The sequence below is a fragment of the Herpailurus yagouaroundi genome, unplaced genomic scaffold (assembly GCF_014898765.1).
Source record: "Herpailurus yagouaroundi ecotype Mexico unplaced genomic scaffold, PumYag 187, whole genome shotgun sequence".
NCBI lineage: Eukaryota > Metazoa > Chordata > Mammalia > Carnivora > Felidae > Herpailurus > Herpailurus yagouaroundi.
In genome coordinates, this window is record NW_024412418.1 from 6,606,713 (window position 1) to 6,626,214 (window position 19,502).

Below are 19,502 nucleotides of genomic sequence, written 5' to 3' on the forward strand. Positions count from 1 at the left end.
GAGAAGGAGAGAAGAGGCAGGGAAAGAAAATCGTAAGCAGGCTCCATGCCCAGCGTGGGGCCTGAAGTGGGGCTCAGTCTCACGTGAGACCATGACCTGAGCGGAAATGAAGTCTACCGCCTAACGACTGAGCCACCCAGGCGGCCCTAGGCTCTCTTTTGTAATTGCTGTGTTTGTTTGTAAGCCTATCTAGAGACAGGTCTTTTAGTGGGAGCTGAAATAATTCTGACAGCCCTCGAATAAGCCAGGCTAAGGGCAAGTGTCCCTGCGTGACCGGTGGCCAGTTGAGGGTCTGGGTCAGAGCCCTTCCGTTTCCCCCAGTGGTGTAGGCTCACTCAGACCCCTCTCTGACCCTGCCTCTGCCTAGGCCCCCCCAGTGAGCCCACCCACCTGGCCGTGGAGGATGTCTCAGACACCACCGTCTCCCTCAAGTGGCGGCCCCCAGAGCGGGTGGGAGCCGGAGGCTTGGATGGCTACACCGTGGAGTATTGCCGGGAGGGCTGTGAGTGCCCCCGCCCAGCCCCGGGCCCTCACCCAGCACCCTCCTCTGAATTGCCCCCCTCGGACCAGCACCTGTCACCCTGTTCGACCCCTATTTATGGCAGAAGCCCCAGACAGCCACCAGAGGGTGGGCAGTGGGGCAGGCCCTTGATGTTGATGCTGCCCATGGGCTTCCCCGGCCAGGCTCGGAGTGGGTAGCTGCCATGGAGGGGCTGACAGAACGCACCTCGTTGCTGGTGAAGGACCTGCCCACGAGGGCCCGGCTGCTCTTCCGTGTGCGGGCGCACAATATGGCGGGGCCCGGGGCCCCCATCGCCACCAAGGAGCCTGTGACGGTGCAGGAGATACTGCGTGAGTGGCCCTTGCGCAGTCACAGGACAGACCTGCCGCTGACATCCTGGCCGTTGGGGTCGGTGGAAGTGGGGACATCCCGGGAGACCCTACTGGAGAGAGGGACAGGAGAGTCTGAGCCTTTATTCACGCCCCAGGCCCAGGGCAAACATTCGGAGAGGGTTCCCTGGGCTTTTCTGCATCAACCCCTAGTTCTGGGACAGGGAAAATGTAGGCCTTTGAGTTTTGTTCTCTGAGCCTCTCAGTTCAACAGGTAGGTATTGTCCCCGTGTTCATAATTTAGCGTCATTGGGCCATCTGGGATCCACTCCCCATTCCTCTATTCCCAGCAAAGGATCAATCACGTAAAGATTGGTTCTCAAAGCGGAAAGAGGCAGCAGACTGGGGCAGAAACAGTCTGCAGGACAGGGATAGAGTCCAAAAGTCTACATTTGCATCCTGGCCTGTGACTTCCTAGCTGCGTGACCTCAAACAAGTTGCTCACCCTCTCCAATCCCTGCCTCTTACAGCGGTGTGGTGAGGTGGAGATAGAAGCAGGGGTTCCGTAGACCATCTGGGGCTGGGATAGGGAGAGCTGAGGGCGGGGCATTTTCCTCAGCCATAGCCTTCTGGGCCCTGCCTCGGGAGGGGAGGAGCTGTAGCGCTTCCCAGGGCTGAGCCCTCCCTTGCTGAGCTGCCCACTTGGCACCCGCAGAGCGGCCACGGCTCCAGGTGCCCCGGCACCTGCGCCAGACCATCCAGAGGAAGGTCGGGGAGCCCGTGAACCTCCTCATTCCTTTCCAGGTAGGGCTGGTCCCCCTCTCTGTGCCCTGGTGTGTCGTCCTTGCCTAGCGGGTAGAGGAGTTTCAGGGGCTGACCAGACCCTGAGATGCCACCCAGTCGTGCCAGGCTTGGGGGTAAGCTGTCCCTCCCTGCAGGGCAAGCCCCGGCCTCAGGTGACCTGGACCAAAGAGGGGCAGCCACTGGCAGGCGAGGAGGTGAGCATCCGCAACAGCCCCACGGACACCATCCTGTTCATCCGGGCTGCTCGCCGCGCCCACTCTGGCACCTACGAGGTGATGCTGCGGATCGAGAACATGGAGGACAAGGCCACGCTGGTCCTGCGGGTCGTTGGTGCGTGGCACTGGGGCCCCCTCTCTGAGATGCCCAGAGACCCTGCAGAAGGTGGCAGGCCAGGTCCAGGCTGGCGGGGGTGAGGGGGCCTCCCAGGGCCCTCTGTTCATACTCCAGCAGTCTCAGGAGGTCTGTTCCGGCTGGTCTCTCTCCTGCAGACAAGCCAAGCCCTCCCCAGGATATTCGGGTCACTGAGGCATGGGGTTTCAATGTGGTTCTGGAGTGGAAGCCACCCCAAGATGATGGTAACACAGAGATCTTGGGTTACACAGTACAGAAAGCTGACAAGAAGACCATGGTGAGCCTGGGGTTCTGGGCGCCCCATATGTACCCTCCCCAGGGCCGGGCACACCTGGGCACCAGCTTCCTCCCCTGACCTTAGAATGGGTCTGCTTTTCATCCTTCCTCTCTGATCTGGTTCCCTCCACAGTTGGGGTACAGACACCAGGGGTACCCAAAAGAGGCCCCTGGCAGGGAGTAGGGCCTGACCCCCAGAGACCCTCTCTTTCCTCCACCCCCCCAGGAGTGGTTCACTGTCTTGGAACATTACCGTCGCACTCACTGTGTCGTCTCGGAGCTCATCATTGGCAACGGCTACTACTTCCGGGTCTTCAGCCATAACACGGTGGGACCCAGTGACAACGCGGCCACCACCAAGGAGCCTGTCTTTATCCCCAGACCAGGTGCTGTACCTTTACTCCCACCCCCAGGAGGAGCTGGGGCAGGGAGGCGGTAGGAGCAGGGAGGGGGCCTAGCGTGGTGTGGCACTCTTGGTGCAAAGTCTTATCACCCACAGGCATCACATATGAGCCACCCAACTACAAGGCCCTGGACTTCTCCGAGGCCCCGAGCTTCACTCGCCCTCTGGTGAACCGCTCAGTCATTGCTGGCTACAATGCTACCCTCTGCTGTGCTGTCCGGGGTAGCCCCAAGGTAGACAGTTTGGGATCCTGGTCCAGGCAGACTCAGGAGGCAGGGTTTGGAGGCTCCAACCTCCATCGGTCCTCTCCCCAGCCTTTCCCTGCTTTCTACTGCCCAGGGGCGCAGGGCCGGACTCCTCTCCCTGAGCAGGGCCTCGGCACTCTCCATTGGCTCCCTGTTCATTCCCTGCTTAGGCATAGTTTGGATTCCAGCGGGAGCCCCTAGAATACAAACTGGTTCCTGCCAGGTCTCCTGTCAACCTGAGATGGTCTCCCTCCCTCCCGTTACCTGATTTATAGCCCAAGGTTTCCTGGTTCAAGAATGGCCTGGACCTGGGAGAAGATGCCCGCTTCCGCATGTTCAGCAAGCAGGGAGTGTTGACCTTGGAGATCAGAAAGACCTGCCCCTTTGATGGGGGCGTCTATGTCTGCAGGGCCACCAACTTACAAGGCGAGGCACAGTGTGAGTGCCGCCTAGAAGTACGAGGTGAGGAGCCCACAGGGCCAGGGCCCAGGGTGGTGGAGGCAGGGAACCAGCTGGGACTGTGCTGGCCTGGGCCATGCGGTGGCTCTGAGAGCAATGACCCTGTCTTGTCCAACATGTGTACTGGTTTCTGGGCTTTGCTCTCAGAGCTGAGAAACACACATGTGACGTGGCCTCCTCCTCCCCTACAGTGCCTCAGTGATCCGGCTGGCTCCCGGAGAGGGCCAGGTATGTATTCCAAGTCACCCCGACACCGCCAGGTCAGAGGCTGAGCCCTGGCCCTTGGTTCAGGGGCAGCCATCAGGAAGTGGGGGTGCAGGTGCCTCTTTGCAAGATTTCGGTGCAGCTCATTCACAAGGGAACCTGTGTTACAGGTGCCACAGGATGCCAGCCCATGTACTGGGAGCCTGGAAGGAAGCTGGACAAGCCGCCTTCTGCTGCTGGATATGTGTGTGCAAGTGTGTATCTTAGGGTTGGGCTAGTAGAAGCATCAGTAGGGCAGTGCAATTAAGGTGAGCGGGCCTGGGGGGCTCGGAGCACGGACTGAACTGAGCTCCCACTGGAAGCTCTCAGGTCTTTGGGACAAACGGGTGGTAGGCTCAGCAAATGGTGGTTGGGGACAGGCCTTTCTGGCCTGCCATGTCTTCTCAATGTATAAGGGCAATAAAAGATCAGTGCGGTCACAGGAACTGACTCTTCTTGTCCAACGTATTTTTCACAAAAAGCACAGGGAAATATACTTGACCTTCAGAGCAAAATTCCAGGTATTCTGTCTCATGAATGAGTTGAATGAAGCTGAGAGTGGAATCCTACATTCATAAAACACTAGAAGAAACCTCGGCCTTCCCCCACTTGTGTATGTCCTTCTGATGAGGAAACTGAGGCGCTGTGATGGAAGGAAACCCGGGGCTCTCCCGCCTGGTCCCCTGTGCTCTGTACTGCCTTTGTCCTGGGGACCTGTGGTTGCAGCAGCCTGGATGTGGGGCAGTGCTGAACTTCCATGTGGTTCTGTGCCCATAGGGTCTGGGAAGGAGCCGCGCCAGGCTGCTTCGGGGTCCCAGTATGCAACAAGTCCACGGCCCTTCCACACCTGCTTCCCAGTGGGAGAGGGTGGGCCTGTCCGGTGCAAGATATTGGGAACCAGGGGCCTCCTCTGCTCTTCCTTTCACCGTAGGGAGCCTAAATCCAATTATCAGTCTACTTTTGGGAGGAAGAAGCCAGCCAGCCGGTCTCAGAGTGCCCTGATAGTGTGGATGGTCTTTCTTGTCCAGGTAGCGCCAGAGGATTTTCCGTGGCATAGGAAAAAAAAAAAAAAATCCCAGGAAGCCTGGTCCTAGGGTTGCTTCTCTTAAGAGTCCCACCCAACCTAAGGCACTCCTGGCCAAGAGCCCTGAGCCCGGGCTCCAGGCTCTGTGAGACGCCCTGGCCAAGTCATACCACCTCTCTGGACCGCACCTGTGAGGGGCCGGGGAGCCCTGGTTTTTCCTTCACTGCTAAATGAATCTCTCTGCTCAAATGTCTAAGCCCAGTTTGGCTGCTTCCTCCAGTGGCCAGTCCTTAGCAGGGCAGCCCTTGGGGGGCTGGGCGGGGGGCATAGGGCAGGAAGCCCCTCCCATAGCCTCTTCCTGGAAGCGGGGTGGGAGGCTGGGGCTTCAGCATGCCAGGACTCCAATGCGCACGATCTCATCTCCCTCCTTCTAGGCCTGAGATGCCTCTGTAGAGTCCAGGGACAGCCTTCCTCAGGCCTGGGCGGAGAGGAGGTGTCATTAAATACAAGGCGGTCAAGAGCCCAAGGAGAGTTAAGGACATTTATTTCACATTCACACATCTGTACATTTTTTATAAATAATGTAGAGCTGAAATATGTACAATCACCTCTTGCCCACTCCCAGGCCATCCCTCCCTTCCAGCACCCAGCTGCCTGCAGACACGGACGTGTATACTGAGCTCGGCTCTCCCCTACCTGGTTCCCGGGCATGGTAGCCAGTGGTCTCTGGGACTCTCCCAGCCCAACCACTCTGGTCTCTCATGCCGAGGCAAAGCAGACCTTAGGGAAATTGCTGCTCAGCGAGAAGGAGCCCCTCGGTGCGGCTCCACCGCAGTGGGAAGCCGTGGCAGGCGGCAGCTACGGGCTTGGGAAACGCGTAAGGAAGGAGGGAGGCTGCCACTCACTCTGCTGCCCCGTGACTCTCCCGGCCTCTCCCTGCCCACCCCTTCTCTGGAGGACAGGTCTCAAGCTCCCCTCACTCTGCACCGAGTGGGCCTTCGCCCAGGACCCAGTCACGCCGGATCAGAGGAGACGGACAGCCAGAGTCCTGCACTGGAGGGTCATACATAACACCAAGGACGAGGAACCACGACACAAATGTCTCAGGGACACGCAAGGGTGGGCTCGTACTGTACTCAGAGTTCTTACAAGCCATCGGCCCAAAAGACAGACAGACATCACTCTTGAGCCCTGAGGGGACAGGAGGCTGGTCTCCTGGGAGTGGAGAGGGAGCAGGTGGAGGAAACCGGCTGAGTCCTGTGACAGACACTAAGACACGCTGAAACACACAACTCTGGACCAACTAAGCCACGGCTAGGGGCTTGCAGAGGACACACGCGCGCGGCACGGTGCGCTTGCGGACGGAAGACGCAAGCACATCCCCTGGGCTGGGGGGCTCTCGACCCCTCCCATCAGCTCGAGACGGGCCGGGGTGGGGTCCTGAGATCTTCCTCACTGCTACGGACTGCGGCCACATACGAGAAGAGACACAACACAGAGTAGCAGATCTCATGGGCCTAGAGGGAAGAGAAAACCAGACGGATCAAGTTCCTGAGATTCCGGCATCACCACGCGTGGAGGTCTGCCAAGCAGGAAACTCTGCCCTCACACCGGGCTCGGGGCTCACAGCTGGCCAGCGGGAGAGGGGATCTGCGCGCGTCTCTCTCTCTCCCAGGGCCGAAGACTGGTCTCGGCTTCAGCTGGACCTGTGGCATCTCGACCAAACTCAGCTCTCAAACCATTCCTAGTGCCCCGTACCCCATGCTCTCAGAGGGCCCACCCACTCCTGTCTGAAGGTCCCCAGGGAGCCCTGCGCACACTGGCCTGCCGGGGCTGGGCGGCACACTCACCATTGGTGTCTTGTACTTGTGGCTCACCACTTCTTTAATTTCAGGAACTAAAACCGGACGGGCAAGAGACAAAACAGAAAGTTCAAAACTAAGAGCGGTAGTGCCAGGCTCTCCCAGGCGGCAGCGCCCGGCACCAGGGTCCCCTTCCCCACCGTGGCACGTCCCAGTGGCCCTGGCGGCTCAGGCCATGCCAGCTTCTGTCCAGCTGCTGCTGGATGAGAGGCCGCTGCCCCAGACTCCTCAGCCAGACCTCTGAGGCCTGCTGTGGCTCCCTGTGCCATGGCTGTGACTCTACCCACTTCCTGGAGAGCCTCAGCAGGGGAGCGGGCTGGCCTCTCACCAGCCTGTTCACTGCCACTGTCCAGGGCCCTGCGGAGCTGCGGTGGGGCGTTCCCACGTTTTGGCTGACAGTTGTCTCTAGCCTGTGCCTCTCGCCGTGCTGAGATGCCCGAGAACTCATCCCTGTGACCAGCCCGAGACTGTTCATGTTAAGCATGGTTCCCTGCACTCCCAGCCTCTACACAGAGGGTCCTTAGGCTGGATGAAGAAGCGGCATGATACTCAACCCACCAGACCTGTAAGTTTCCTTCCCTGAGTGGCAGGAGAGGCCCAGGCCTGCCTGTGTGAGGGAGAGCGTCAGAGGGCTCTGGAGCAGACACACCGAGCGGAAGACAGGCGAGTACAGCACCCGGGGAGGGAGGTGACAGGGAGCATCAGGCAAAATACACACATGTCCACAGCCCAGAATGCAAGACTAAGAGTCACCCCTGCCCCAGCCATGCAGGGGTTCTGCTTGGCCAGAGGAAGGAGTAAGGCCCCCCCCCCCCCGCCCCGGGGCACAGCCATCCTGATGGCCCCTGGAGGTGGGAGCAGGGGGGCATGGCATCACCCTGGGGGCCAGAAAAGGTAGCAGGAGAGTTGGCCACACCTTCTTCCGACCCTGGGAGGTAGAACTCAGGGGGACCCAGGGTTAACCAGGGAATAAACTCATCATAGGTAGAGCAAGAAGCCCAGGTCCTTCTTCTGAGTTGAAAGATTCCCCCAAATATCTCTCTGGCAGAAGAGAGGAGGGAGCACACAGGGGAGAAAACTCAGAACGAGTGAGCCAGCACGCGGGTGGGGGGAGGCTGAGAGGAAGAGGGTGGGGAGAAAAGGGATGAGACAACTGGCAATGGGAGCGGCTGGCCTGGTTGAAGGGAGCCCATCCCACCCACGGCAGGGCCCAGGCAGGGGCCTGGGGGGAGGCAGCACGAGCCGAGGTCACTTTACCTGCTGGAGAACGAAGGTTTTCATAGCAGCGATGGGGGGCACAAAAGAATGAAGCACAAACACAGCAGGAACTCAAAGCCCCAGGGTGAGAACCCACTACACCACTTCTCAGCGCCTGGCTGCAGGGAGGCTGGCTCCCAGCCTCCAGCCACAACTGCCCTGCCTGCCTCTGAGGCCCACGAGGCTCCCTGCCTTCCAGAGTGAGTCTGCCGGTACCACCATGCGCCCTCCTCCAGCGCAGAGGCTCAGGGGACACCAGAGCGGCACCAGGTGGCTACATGGAGCACTGGGCTGCCAGGAGAATCGCCGCAGGCCACACGAACACAGTAGAGCTTGGAAACTGCCCGTCTGCTCTGCCCCAGAACTTTCTGATCACCAGCTGGCCAAGCAAGGGAAGGTGGCACCAGCTCGCTGAGCCTTGGTAGGGGCATCTCCGAACTCTAACCCTGTCTAAGGCCACTTGCTCTTCCGGGACCCACTCCCTAGCAGCTCTGGTCTCTCTTTTCTTTCTTCCTCCTTCCCTTTGCTCATCTCGGGTTCCCTTTTCTTCCCTATCGCTCCTAATCCTCCTGACCTCTCTGCAGAGGTGGCTCTTCTCTCTGCCTCTAGTCCCTCCTCTGGAGCTCCGAGGTTTGAGTTACTGCCATGTGAGTCCAGACCTAAGAGCAAAATAGTGTAATTACCAAATTCCTCCAGGACAAAGACGCCTCGAACTGTATTGCACTTTTTAATGTGATTCAGCTCTATGAAAACCTGCAAGAGAGGGAGGGAGGGCGGGGTAAGGCCCAAAGGCTCTCCCCCTGCCCCACAAAGCCCACTCTCCCAGCTCTAGCCCCACCCGCACACGGAAGACCTAGCTCCCAAAGGGAGGACCAAAGAATCCACACACACACAACTCAAAAGCGCTAAGAAGCGAAGACAGCAGAAAGGGCATGTACCTTCCGCTCCTGGCCGGAGGAGAAAGCATGGGAGAGAAATGAAGGCGTTAGTTTTAACGGTCAAACCCAACCCGAAGGCCCCTCTGCTGTCCTGGGCTGCCCGCCCATACCCTCTGCCCAGGGCAGCGCTTGGAGGACACGGTGCCCCAGGGGTCTCCCCGCTCAGCCCATCAGCTCTCTACCCTTCCATGCATCCTCCTCCGGCGCAGAGGGCTGGCACGGGCGCAAAGCTCCCCTCAGATTGTCCTTGGGGTGGGAGGTGTTGGTATCTTCCTTGAAACAAAATCCAGGCTCTCCCCAGAAATACATGGTGATATAGGAACAGCTACCTCTTAGGAGCAGCTACTAGGAGTTCCACAAATACTATTTGTAATCCTTACACCTATGTGGCCCAGCATGCAGTAGTGCCCTCGTTTTCGAGCTGAGGACAGAGGATCAGAAAGTTTATCTGCCTGTGAGTACTGAAGCTGGGCTCCGACTCCAAAGGCCCACTTGTTACCCCACTCTGTCGGACTCTCCCAGAGAGTCCAATGCTTCAACTCCGAAGGACTGTCAGGTGGTGGGAGACGGACCCCAGGGCCATTATCTCGTTATCAGTCAGGGTCTGACTCCCCCTATAGGCAGGATCTCTCTTCTAGGGCGAAGCCTTAAGCTACAGACCAGCTCGTGCATGCGGTGCTAATGGTTAGACATTAGGTTGGTCCAGAGGGGCTCTGCTGACGCTGGTACCCAGAAGAGGGCATCTGGCTGTTGTTTAACAAGATCTCTTCTTCAGAAGGTAAGGCATCGGGGGAAGCCTCTAAATGCAGTCAGAAGCCTGCTTCCCCAAGAAGTGCTGGCACCTTCATGTTCCAGAAAAGTACTTCAGTGAACCTCTCTTTGGGCTGACCCTAAGGTCTCAAGTATACTATTTAATACATTAATGTTACTGATAGTAAATATACTGCTGACCGTACACTGCCTGAGCAGCTGTTTCCCATCACACCAAAGCTGCCCGGTTAGATTCCTAAAAGAAGGAGAACTAAAATGGCAGTGGAGGAAGAAAGCCACAGGGTCCAGATGTTCACCTCCCCTGAGTATCTGCTGCCTGGCCAGGGGCTGTGGTGCTTCACACATTCGGACCTGGCTCAGAACCTCAAGGAGAGGAACCAGTACGTCAGGGAAGGGGTAGGGAAGGCACTTGTGTGAAGAGGCAGAACTGGGAACGGACCTGGGATGATGCGCTGGCCTCAGAAAGGAATTAGCTTAAGGAATGTCCACTGAGAGAAAAAGTATCACTGCGTTAAAAGACCAAGAGAAAAAAAAAGTCAGCTCCTATAGTGAATCACAATGAGAGAAAGATGTATTCTGATGTGCTCCCCAGTCAAGGAAAGGGAGCGGGGCCTGCGGAGCAGGGGGCAGAGTGGGGACACTCAGAGGCACAAAAAGAATAGGAAGAAGAATCAGCAGGAGAAATCGGCAAATAAACACACATCCTCCAGATAGGACAGACACAAGCTACTCACACACACACACACACACACACACACACACACACACGCTTCACACACACCAGCAACACGTGAGGAGATCAGCTGGTCTAGACTCTCAAAAGCAAAACCACCAAGCAAAAGCACACCCTGGGAATAAGGGAAGGCAGACACTGTGCGAAGAAGGGCCAAGTGAGACGCTCCCACTCACACTGTACTGAGTCTAATGGACGGAGGCAGCCTAGCCACCAAGGCTCCCCCTCTTTCCCAGCCCCCCACGTGGGCGCCCCCCTACACCTTCAAGGTGGTCACCAACGTCACTGTGCCCTCACTCTGATTTCTCTCTCTGGTCCAGCTGCTCCAATCCTCCCACTGGCCCCAAAGGCCCTCAGGCTCACTGGGAAAGCACCAGGACCCGGACACTGAGCCTCACAGCAGATGGAAAAACAGGGCTAGGAAGCCTGTGCTGCCACTGGCACCTACCTGGTTGTGCATGAACTTGAGATTGATCCCTTCTAGGGTGACCTGCAGCAAGCCACCCTCACCCGTCTTCATGTCCTGCACGGGGAACTCGCCACCTAGTTCAGGGCCTGTGGTGGGGGAGGAGGTTATCAGCTAACTGGGGAGATGGGGAGCCCCACGCCTGACTTCCTTGTCAGGCCTCTGACACGCAGGAGCATGGGTAAAAATAAACGGAAGGCACTTGCTCGGGGAATCATTCTCTTCTCACCGGGTTTGATGCTTTGCTGTCGGGCAGCAGCTCGCTCCATGCTATCCTTCACACAGTAGTACAGCTCCCGACACTGCAGCACACGGGGGAGAGAGCTGTCCTGTCGTCCGAGCCTTCCGGAGTCCCCTTGCTCTGCTCTCTAACAGCTGCCAAGGGCCTGGGCCGATGCCAGGGCGCCAGAGACAGCTTCATGTGTCCCACACAACAGCCAGAGGCAAAAGTGGGACTCTGACACGGACTGTGGAATTTTAACTTCCCTGAAAGAAACTCCAACCTTCGCCCTCAGTGCCCACCCCCAGCTCAAACAGAGCTCATGGGTACCTTCTTAGTATAGAATTTGTTGAGCTGAGTCTCAGAGCCATTTCTACGCCACAAGCACAACACCTTGGTCTTGGGACAGTAGGTCATGTTGATGAGCTTCTCGTACCACCAGCGCTCATACACCGTCCCGATGTTACTACGCAACACCACACAGTCATCACACACCTGCAGGAGTGTACAGAGTGGGTCAGTGGCGCTTGTCTCTTAAAGTCGCCTTCAGCCCAGGCCACACTACAGGGAAAGGGTGGGACGGCTGGTCCTGGGAGCATCCCCACGGTCAGGTTTTCTGTCTTCTGTTCACAGTCTTCCTTTGGTGGAGGCACAAACACTGAACTGCTGGGCATACTGTCCACTAGAAGGTTTACTGGAAGAAAAGGAATCACTGGCAGGAGCCTGTGAGCAAGGAGGGAGGCTCGATCAGAGTTTCAATTTTCACTTCAACCAGTGTCTGTTACCTCTTAGATGTTCTAGGCTTAAGAGGGTATCTCCTGCCGCCATGTTCCAACCTTAGGAATCATCTCTGTTGACGAGTGCAAAGGCAGAGGATTATGGCAGACTTAACCAAGGAGAAAAAAATGGAACCAATGATTTTCTAATACTGCCTTGATCCTAGTTCTGCATAAATCTTTTATCTTAATTCATTAATTTATTTATTGATGTTTACTTATTTTTGAGAGAGAGACAGAGACAGAACACAAGTGGGGGAGGGCCAGAGAGAGAGGGAGACACAGAATCTGAAGCAGGCTCCAGGCTGTCAGCACAGAGCTTGATATGGCGTTCGAACCCACAAACTGTGAGATTATGGTCTGAGCCAAAGTCAGACACTTAACCGACTGAGCCACCCGGGCGCCCCTCTGCATAAATCTTTTAAGTAATTAACCATACAAGTGACACGTGGGCAATGCTTACTGCAAAAGATATTATACAATTCAGGGAGATATAAATGAAAGTGAATGTGAAGTCCTCCTTCACATTCTTTTCTTGTTCGACATTCTCCAAGATCTGACTGCATTAGGTTTCTGGCTGTCCCATTACTTAGCTATGTCACCTTGAACAAGTTAGCCTGCATCTACGTTTCCACGTTTCCTCATGTGAAGATTAAATAAGTTAATGTGCACAGACTTTTTAGAACAAAGCCAGGCACACAGGAAGTACTCTAGAGTTAGATGCTGTAACGATAATAATAATTACAATATAGGAAATGTAACAATGATTATTATGACCCCATCAACAGTTCTCAAGTCTTTCTCCACATGAGACCATCTTCCTGAGTTCCTGAATCCCTCTCTTCTGGATGGCTTGAGGCAGCACCTCAATCTCATCATGTCCAAATCTGAAGTCCACATCTCTTCCTGGGTAGATCCTCCTTCTGCGTCCCCTAGTTGAGTAAATGGTGTCACCACCCAGCTGCCCAAGCCAGACATGAAGGAGTGATGCAAGACTCCTTTTGCCTCTCACCACATCACTGAGTCCTATCCATTCTGAGTCACCCTGGAACTCTCTCCCTCCCCCGCTTCAGCCATTCATTCCTACTTCTTCTAAGTCTAAACTCAAAGGTCACTTCTAAGGGGTCACCCATGACTCCTAGACCCTCTGCTATGTTTTCCCAGACTGCCTACTCCCCTGAGCATCTTCTTTCATAACGCTCATCATACTTTATGACACTGTTTCATTAGCTGACTTCCCTGATGGCTTGTCAACCCTGGAAGGGCAAGAGGAACGATGTCTCCCTTATTCACTGCTGTAACCCCATACCCAGTGTACCTGGCATATAGTATGTGTTCCATAAACATTAAGTGAACAAAAAAGGAATACACAGGACTACCAGGTTTAACCTACTATGTTAAGAGTTACTGAGGCTCTAAAAGCCTTATGAAGAAAAAGATGACAGGGGCACCTGGGTGGCTCAGTCAGTTGAGTGTCCAACTCTTGATTTCAGCTCAGGTCATGATCTCATAGTTCGTGAGTTCAAGTCCTGCAACAGTCTCTGCTGATAGCATGGAGCCTGCTTGGGATTCTCTCTCCCCACCTCTATCTCTGCCTCTCCCCCGCATGCTCTTTCTCTTTCTCTGTCTCAAAATAAACTTAAAAAAATATATATTTAAAAAAGATAAAAAGAAAAAGGTCATAAAATAGTTGAGTTAGAAATTAAAAATTTGAGTTCTGGTCCCAGTCTGACTCCAGGTGAAAAATGAAGACAATTACCCCGACTTCCCATAATTCTTTAAGAACACAATGTCAAGGAGAGGGGCAGGACAGGTATTTATAAGAACATAGGATTTCTAGGCTTGAAAGATGATGATAATAAAGTATCATACTTGCCTATGCTGCTGGTGGAGCTGTAAACTGGTATAGTGTTTGGAATGGCAATTTGGCAGAATCTATAAAAATTTTATTTATTAAAAAATTTGTTTTTAATGATTATTTTTGAGAGAAAGAGAGATAGAGAGACAGAGTGCGAGTGGGGGAGGGGCAGAGAGAGAGGGAGACACAGAATCCAAAGTAGGCTCCAGGTTCTGAGCTGTCAGCACAGAGACTGACACGGGGCTCGAACTCACGAACCATGAGATCATGACCTGAGCCAAAGTTGGATACTTAACCGACTGAGCCACCCAGGCGCCCCTATAAAAAATTTAAATGTATATAAGCTTGATCCAGAAATTTTCACACTAAGAATCTAGTCTGTAGAAATTCTCATGTGAGTGTGCAAAGACATACAGTCAAGCATATTCAATGAAGCATTATTTTTTTTAAGTGGGAATTGAATAACTCATGGTATACATCCATATAACGCTTGATAGCTAAACATCCATTAAAAAAACGGAGACAAGGGCATATGGCCAGCTCAGTCAGTGAAGCATATAACTCTTAATCTCAGGGCTGTCAGTTCGAGCCCCACATTGGGTATAAAGCTTACTTAATGAAAAGAAAAGAAAAGAAGAGAAGAGGGAAGGGGAGGGGAGGGAAAGGGAGGGGAGAGGAGGGAAGGAAAAAGAAAAAAGAGGGGCCCTTGGGTGGCTCAGTCAGTTAAGCATCCAACTCTTGATTTTGACCCAGGCCCTGATCTTATGGTTTGTGGGTTCAAGCCCCACGTCAGACTCCATGTGCTGTCAGCTTGGAGTCTGCTTGGGATTCTCTCTCTCTCTCTCTCTCTCTCTCTCTCTCTCTCTCTGTCTCTGTCTCTCTTTCTGCTCCTTCCCCGCCTGTATGTGCATGCTCTTTCTCAAATAAACTTAAAAAAAGAGAGAGAGAAGAAAAAAGAAAAAAAAGGAAAAACAGATAGATCTATATAATATGTAGACATGGAAAGATGTCAGTCATAAATCAAGTGAAAACAATCAAATTATGTAACAATATATATAGTTTGATACCACTTTTGTAAACACTAAAACAAAATTATATATAAGTAAATTGTATTTATAGAAATATGCATTTTTAAAAATCATCCCAAACTCTTTGACAGTGGTTACTTCTGAGACCTAGTACTGAAGGAAGTGAAGGGAAACTTTCACTTTTTATTTACTTCTACATGGTTTGAAACTTTCACAACATATACTGTTCTACTTCTGTAATTAAAAAAAAAAAAAAAGGGTAATAGAGAGGATTTTTTAAAAGTCTTTGCAAATTGCTCTCCAAGTGATCATGCGGCCAGCAGGCTATGCAGAGATGAGAAAGGCTAAATTAGTAAGCTAACCGTAGTGGGTGACAGAGTGAGTGAGGTACAGTCTTATTTGACACTTTAAAGGAGAGGGATTTGGGAGGTGACAGATCCATTCCATACTCCAGGGACTTTGTACGAGGCTCCCCTGTATGGTGGGGAGTGTTAGTCCTATACTTCAAGGGATCTTCTCTATTTATTTTTTCAAAGGAAGAGGAAAGGGCAGGAATCACCTGCTACCTGCATGTGGTGCAGACGTCCTAAGTTAGCCCTCAACTCGAGCAGACACCTAGCCAAATTCTAAAGTTTCACGGTGGCATGAAAATGACTCCCTTCTCAGCTACACCAACACGAATGTTCCTGCTTCAGGGCAGAACTCCTGCCTCATGTCTGATAAACAATTTGCTCCAAAAGCTGTGGATGTGAAAACCCAACTCAACTAAACCAAAAGGAAGAAATAACTTGTAAAAATTAATTGATTTCACTACTTTATATGGGAGTTGTACTTGGTCCCTACGATTATGTAGAAGAGATTCATTTTAAAATAAAAAATACAGAAATAAAGATAACATAGCCAACTGCCTTTACAATCCTGGAGTAAGGAAGGTTTTTCTTTTTTCTTTCTTTCTTAATGTTTATTTTTCAGAGAGCACAAGCAGGGGAGGGGCGGAGAGAGAGGGAGACACAGGATCTGAAACAGGTTCTGAGCCATCAGCACAGAGCCCGATGCGGGGCTCGAACTCACAAACCGTGAGATCATGACCTCAGCTGAAGTCCAATGTTTGACTGAGCCACCCAGGTGTCCCTAGGAAGGTTTTTTTACCTCTGACTCAAAATCTAGAAACTATTAAAAATTAATAGTAAACTTAAAAATTACAGTTGATTAATTCAACCACATAAAACTAAAAAAATTCTGCATGGCAAAAAAAAAAAAAAAAAAACATAAGCAAACTCAGAAGACTCATGAGGAATTTCACAGTGGATGGAGCAGGCTGCCCACATCTAAATCCACTAATCACCAGGAGGGAGATGACCATATGGCACAATAGGCAATATACAGCACCACCTACGAAGTATTCTTGCCAAAATACTGAATCTGAAACTCATCAAACCTCAAGATTGAACTACTGGTTTATAAAAAATACAAGTGGTGGAAAAACATGTTGACACCAAAGAGATGCAGTCAGATGCAATCAGCAAAAAAATCTAGAATGTGAGAATGTGAGATACTCCACATGGCACATTGCTTCAACAAAATAAATGGCAAAGTGGGAAGGGAACTATTATATGTTAGGAGATACTTCAGAGTCAGATCAACCAAGATCATTAATGCATTTTTTCCTTTGGTTCAGTGATGCCACTCTGAGAGTTCTTGGATAACTTGCACATGTGTGGAAGGAAGAAGGCATGGCATCACGCATAGTAGCACCATTAGCAATAGTACAAATGTGGAAGAAAAGCAAGGGCACATATATATTGACTGCTTAAATCAACTATGGTACAGTCATATCATGGAATACTACGCAGCTGTAAAAAGAATGAGAACCAGAGGGAATAGAGTCAATAACATTGCAATAACGTTACAATAATGGTGACAGATGGTGACCGCACTCATCACGGTGAGCCATGCATGATGTACAGAACTGTCGAGTCACTGTGCTGTATGCCTGAAACTAATATAACCTTGTATGTCAAATCTTCTTCAACTAAGAGAAAAAACCCATGAGAACCCTCTGTTTGTACCGACAGAGAGATCTTCAGGATATGTTCAATGAGAAAAGCAAGGTACAGATCAGTGGATATGATGCACTACCTTTCTGTAAGAAAGAAGAAAGATCAGAACTGATGCGCACATCTTATTGTGTGTGTGTGAAGTATCACTGGAAGAAACAAAAGAAACCAATACAAGTGGTTACCTATAGGAGGGAGGGGCAAAGTGGATGGGAAATTGAGACGGAGGGCTAAGAAAGAGAACAAGGCTTCCCCATGCCTACCATTTTAGTTGTCTTGACTTAGGAACAATGTGACTACATCATCTATTCAATATATATTTAAAAGAAATGATGGGGAATCATATATTATATCATTTGCATAAGAGCCTGACTATTAAATGGATAAATGGATCACGAAGATGAGTAAGTGGGAGAAATATTCTGGCATCAGTTCTAGAACCTCCTTGTGACTCCTAAATGTTCCTTTGAGACATCTGAACTAGCATGAAGTAGCATTTACCTCCATGAAGAAGATATCTCCATTTGTGTCTGTCCCCGCATGTACCACAAATGTCTGCTTCTTCATGTGTCGGCTGCCACTGGACCGGATAGAGAGGTCACGTCCATTCTGAGAAAAGAGAGATCTGTTAGACACATCCATATGTCTCTCTCACAGAACAATCTGGGCCGAGAATTCCGCCCCCACTCCACCCTCCCCCTCCGCCCCTCCCACCCCTCCCACCCCTCCCACCCCAGCTTCAGCAATTAAATTCCTATCAGCTTACTTAGCACAGTGCCATCTGTTGGCTATAGGCCACTAGGGACATGTTCTCAAACTTTTTGGTCTTGGGACTCCTATACCTCTTAAAAATTGACAATCCCCAAGAGCTTAGGTTTATGTGAGTTAAATTTGTAGATATTTACCATACTAGAAATTAAAACTGAAAATATTATTAATTCATTTTAAAGTAGTTGATCATTCATTAATAACACATGGTAATATAAATAACTTTTTAAAATAACAACCATATGCCCCCCCCATCCGAAAATGAGAAGACTGGCACTGTTTTACATTTTTGCACATCTCTTTAATGTTTGGTTTTAAAAAATGGCTGGAGGGGCGCCTGGGTGGCGCAGTCGGTTAAGCGTCCGACTTCAGCCAGGTCACGATCTCGCAGTCCGTGAGTTCGAGCCCCGCGTCGGGCTCTGGGCTGATGGCTCAGAGCCTGGAGCCTGTTTCCGATTCTGTGTCTCCCTCTCTCTCTGCCCCTCCCCCGTTCATGCTCTGTCTCTCTCTGTCCCCCCAAAAATAAATAAACGTTGAAAAAAAAATTAAAAAAAAATGGCTGGATTCTCATATCTGCTTTTTCATTCAATCCATTGTGACACATTGCTTTGGTTGAAGTATATAAAGAAAATCTGGTCTCGCAAATATGTATTTGGAAAAGGGAGGAGTATTTTAAGAGACAGACAGTGAGAGCACAAGCGGAGGAGAGGGGCAGAGGGAGAGAGAATCTTAGGCTCTATGCGGAGCGTGGAGCCCAACATGGGGCTTGATCCCACAACCCCGGGATCACAAAATCAACTGATAAATGGATAAAGAAGATGTGGTATATATACAGTGGAATATTATTTGGTGATGAAAAAGAATGACATCTTGCCATTTGCAACAATGTGGCTGGAACTGGAGGGTATTATGCTAAGCAAAATAAGTCAGTTAGAGAATGACAGATACCATGTGATTTCACTCATATGTGGAATTTGAGAAACTCAACAGATGAACATAGGGAAAGGGAAGGAAAAACGAAATAAAAACAGGGAGGGATGTAAACCATAGGAGACTCTTAAATACAGAGAACAAACTGAGGCTTGCTTGAAGGGCGTGAGGGTGGGTAAATGGGTGACGGGCATTAAAGAGGGCACTTTTCAGGATGAGCACTGGGTGTCATATGTAAGAGATGAATCACTGGGTTCTACTCCTGAAGCCAAGACTACACTGTATGTTAACTAGCTTGAAAATAAATTAATAAAAAAAGAAAAAAAGAGTTGGATGCTCAACTGAGCCACCCAGGCGCCCCTGAACATTTTCTACTTTGTTATATATATATTTTTTTTAATTTTTTTTTTCAACGTTTATTTATTTTTGGGACAGAGAGAGACAGAGCATGAACGGGGGAGGGGCAGAGAGAGAGGGAGACACAGAATCGGAAACAGGCTCCAGGTTCCGAGCCATCAGCCCAGAGCCCGACGCGGGGCTCGAACTCACGGACCGCGAGATCGTGACCTGGTTGAAGTCGGACGCTTAACCGACTGCGCCACCCAGGCGCCCCTCTACTTTGTTATATTAAATCCATTTGTCTGCCTTACATTTTGAGTGTATCTTTACTCATACTTGAAGTTGTAACACAGATTCCACACAGTGGTCTTTTGGAAAATACTGGTTTAAGTTATGCAGCTCTTCCAAATATTGACACATTTCATTACAGAATATAAAAAAGATCACATTCATTAATATCAATCCCATTGCGGCATCTGGATGGCTCAGTTGTTTGAGCGTCCAACCCTTGATCTTGGCTTAAGATTCTCTCTCCCTTCTGCCCCTCTCCCCCTCTTGCAATCTCTCTCTAAAAAAAAAAAATCTGGGGCGTCTGGGTAGCTCAGTTGGTTAAGTTTCCGACTTTGGCTCAGGTCATGATCTTGTGGTTCACGGGTTCAAGCTCCACATCAGGCTCTGTGCTGACAGCTCAGAGCTTGGAGCCTGCTTCAGATTCTGTGTATCCCTCTTTCTCTGCCCCTCTCCTGCTCATGTGCTCTCTCTTTCTCTCTCTCTCAAAAATAAATACATATTAAAAAAAAAAGAGTGTTTAAAAAAATTTTATTTAAAAAAATGTCAATCTCATTAGAAAAGTCTTTAAATAT

The 19,502-nt window shown here is 51.2% G+C and overlaps 2 protein-coding genes across 52 annotated transcripts in view; one reads left to right on the forward strand and one right to left on the reverse strand.

Annotated features, from left to right (window-relative positions):
- MYBPC3 (myosin binding protein C3) overlaps nt 1–4,058 on the forward strand; it is a 17,363-nt gene extending 13,305 nt beyond the window's left edge. For both annotated transcript variants that reach the window (XM_040495245.1, XM_040495246.1), the window contains exons 26-35: nt 368–502; nt 685–852; nt 1,547–1,635; nt 1,770–1,965; nt 2,124–2,263; nt 2,489–2,648; nt 2,762–2,898; nt 3,186–3,372; nt 3,561–3,597; nt 3,744–4,058. In XM_040495245.1, the coding sequence (XP_040351179.1) occupies nt 368–502; nt 685–852; nt 1,547–1,635; nt 1,770–1,965; nt 2,124–2,263; nt 2,489–2,648; nt 2,762–2,898; nt 3,186–3,372; nt 3,561–3,571 (1,223 nt within the window). In that variant the 3' untranslated portion in view covers nt 3,572–3,597; nt 3,744–4,058. The remainder of the gene's footprint in view (nt 1–367; nt 503–684; nt 853–1,546; nt 1,636–1,769; nt 1,966–2,123; nt 2,264–2,488; nt 2,649–2,761; nt 2,899–3,185; nt 3,373–3,560; nt 3,598–3,743) is intronic.
- A 1,105-nt stretch (nt 4,059–5,163) lies between these two features.
- Nucleotides 5,164–19,502, reverse strand: part of MADD (MAP kinase activating death domain) — a 41,094-nt gene continuing 26,755 nt past the window's right edge. For 15 of the 50 annotated variants that reach the window (XM_040495193.1, XM_040495200.1, XM_040495196.1 and 12 more), the window contains 8 exons: nt 17,104–17,211; nt 11,214–11,378; nt 10,893–10,965; nt 10,646–10,752; nt 8,694–8,702; nt 8,439–8,508; nt 6,487–6,533; nt 6,049–6,153 (listed from right to left, as the gene is read on the reverse strand). In XM_040495193.1, the coding sequence (XP_040351127.1) occupies nt 6,049–6,153; nt 6,487–6,533; nt 8,439–8,508; nt 8,694–8,702; nt 10,646–10,752; nt 10,893–10,965; nt 11,214–11,378; nt 17,104–17,211 (684 nt within the window). Of the gene's footprint in view, nt 6,154–6,486; nt 6,534–8,438; nt 8,509–8,693; nt 8,703–10,645; nt 10,753–10,892; nt 10,966–11,213; nt 11,379–17,103; nt 17,212–19,502 lie in introns of all 50 variants that reach the window. The other 35 variants (XM_040495207.1, XM_040495222.1, XM_040495213.1 and 32 more) reach the window with 4 other exon arrangements.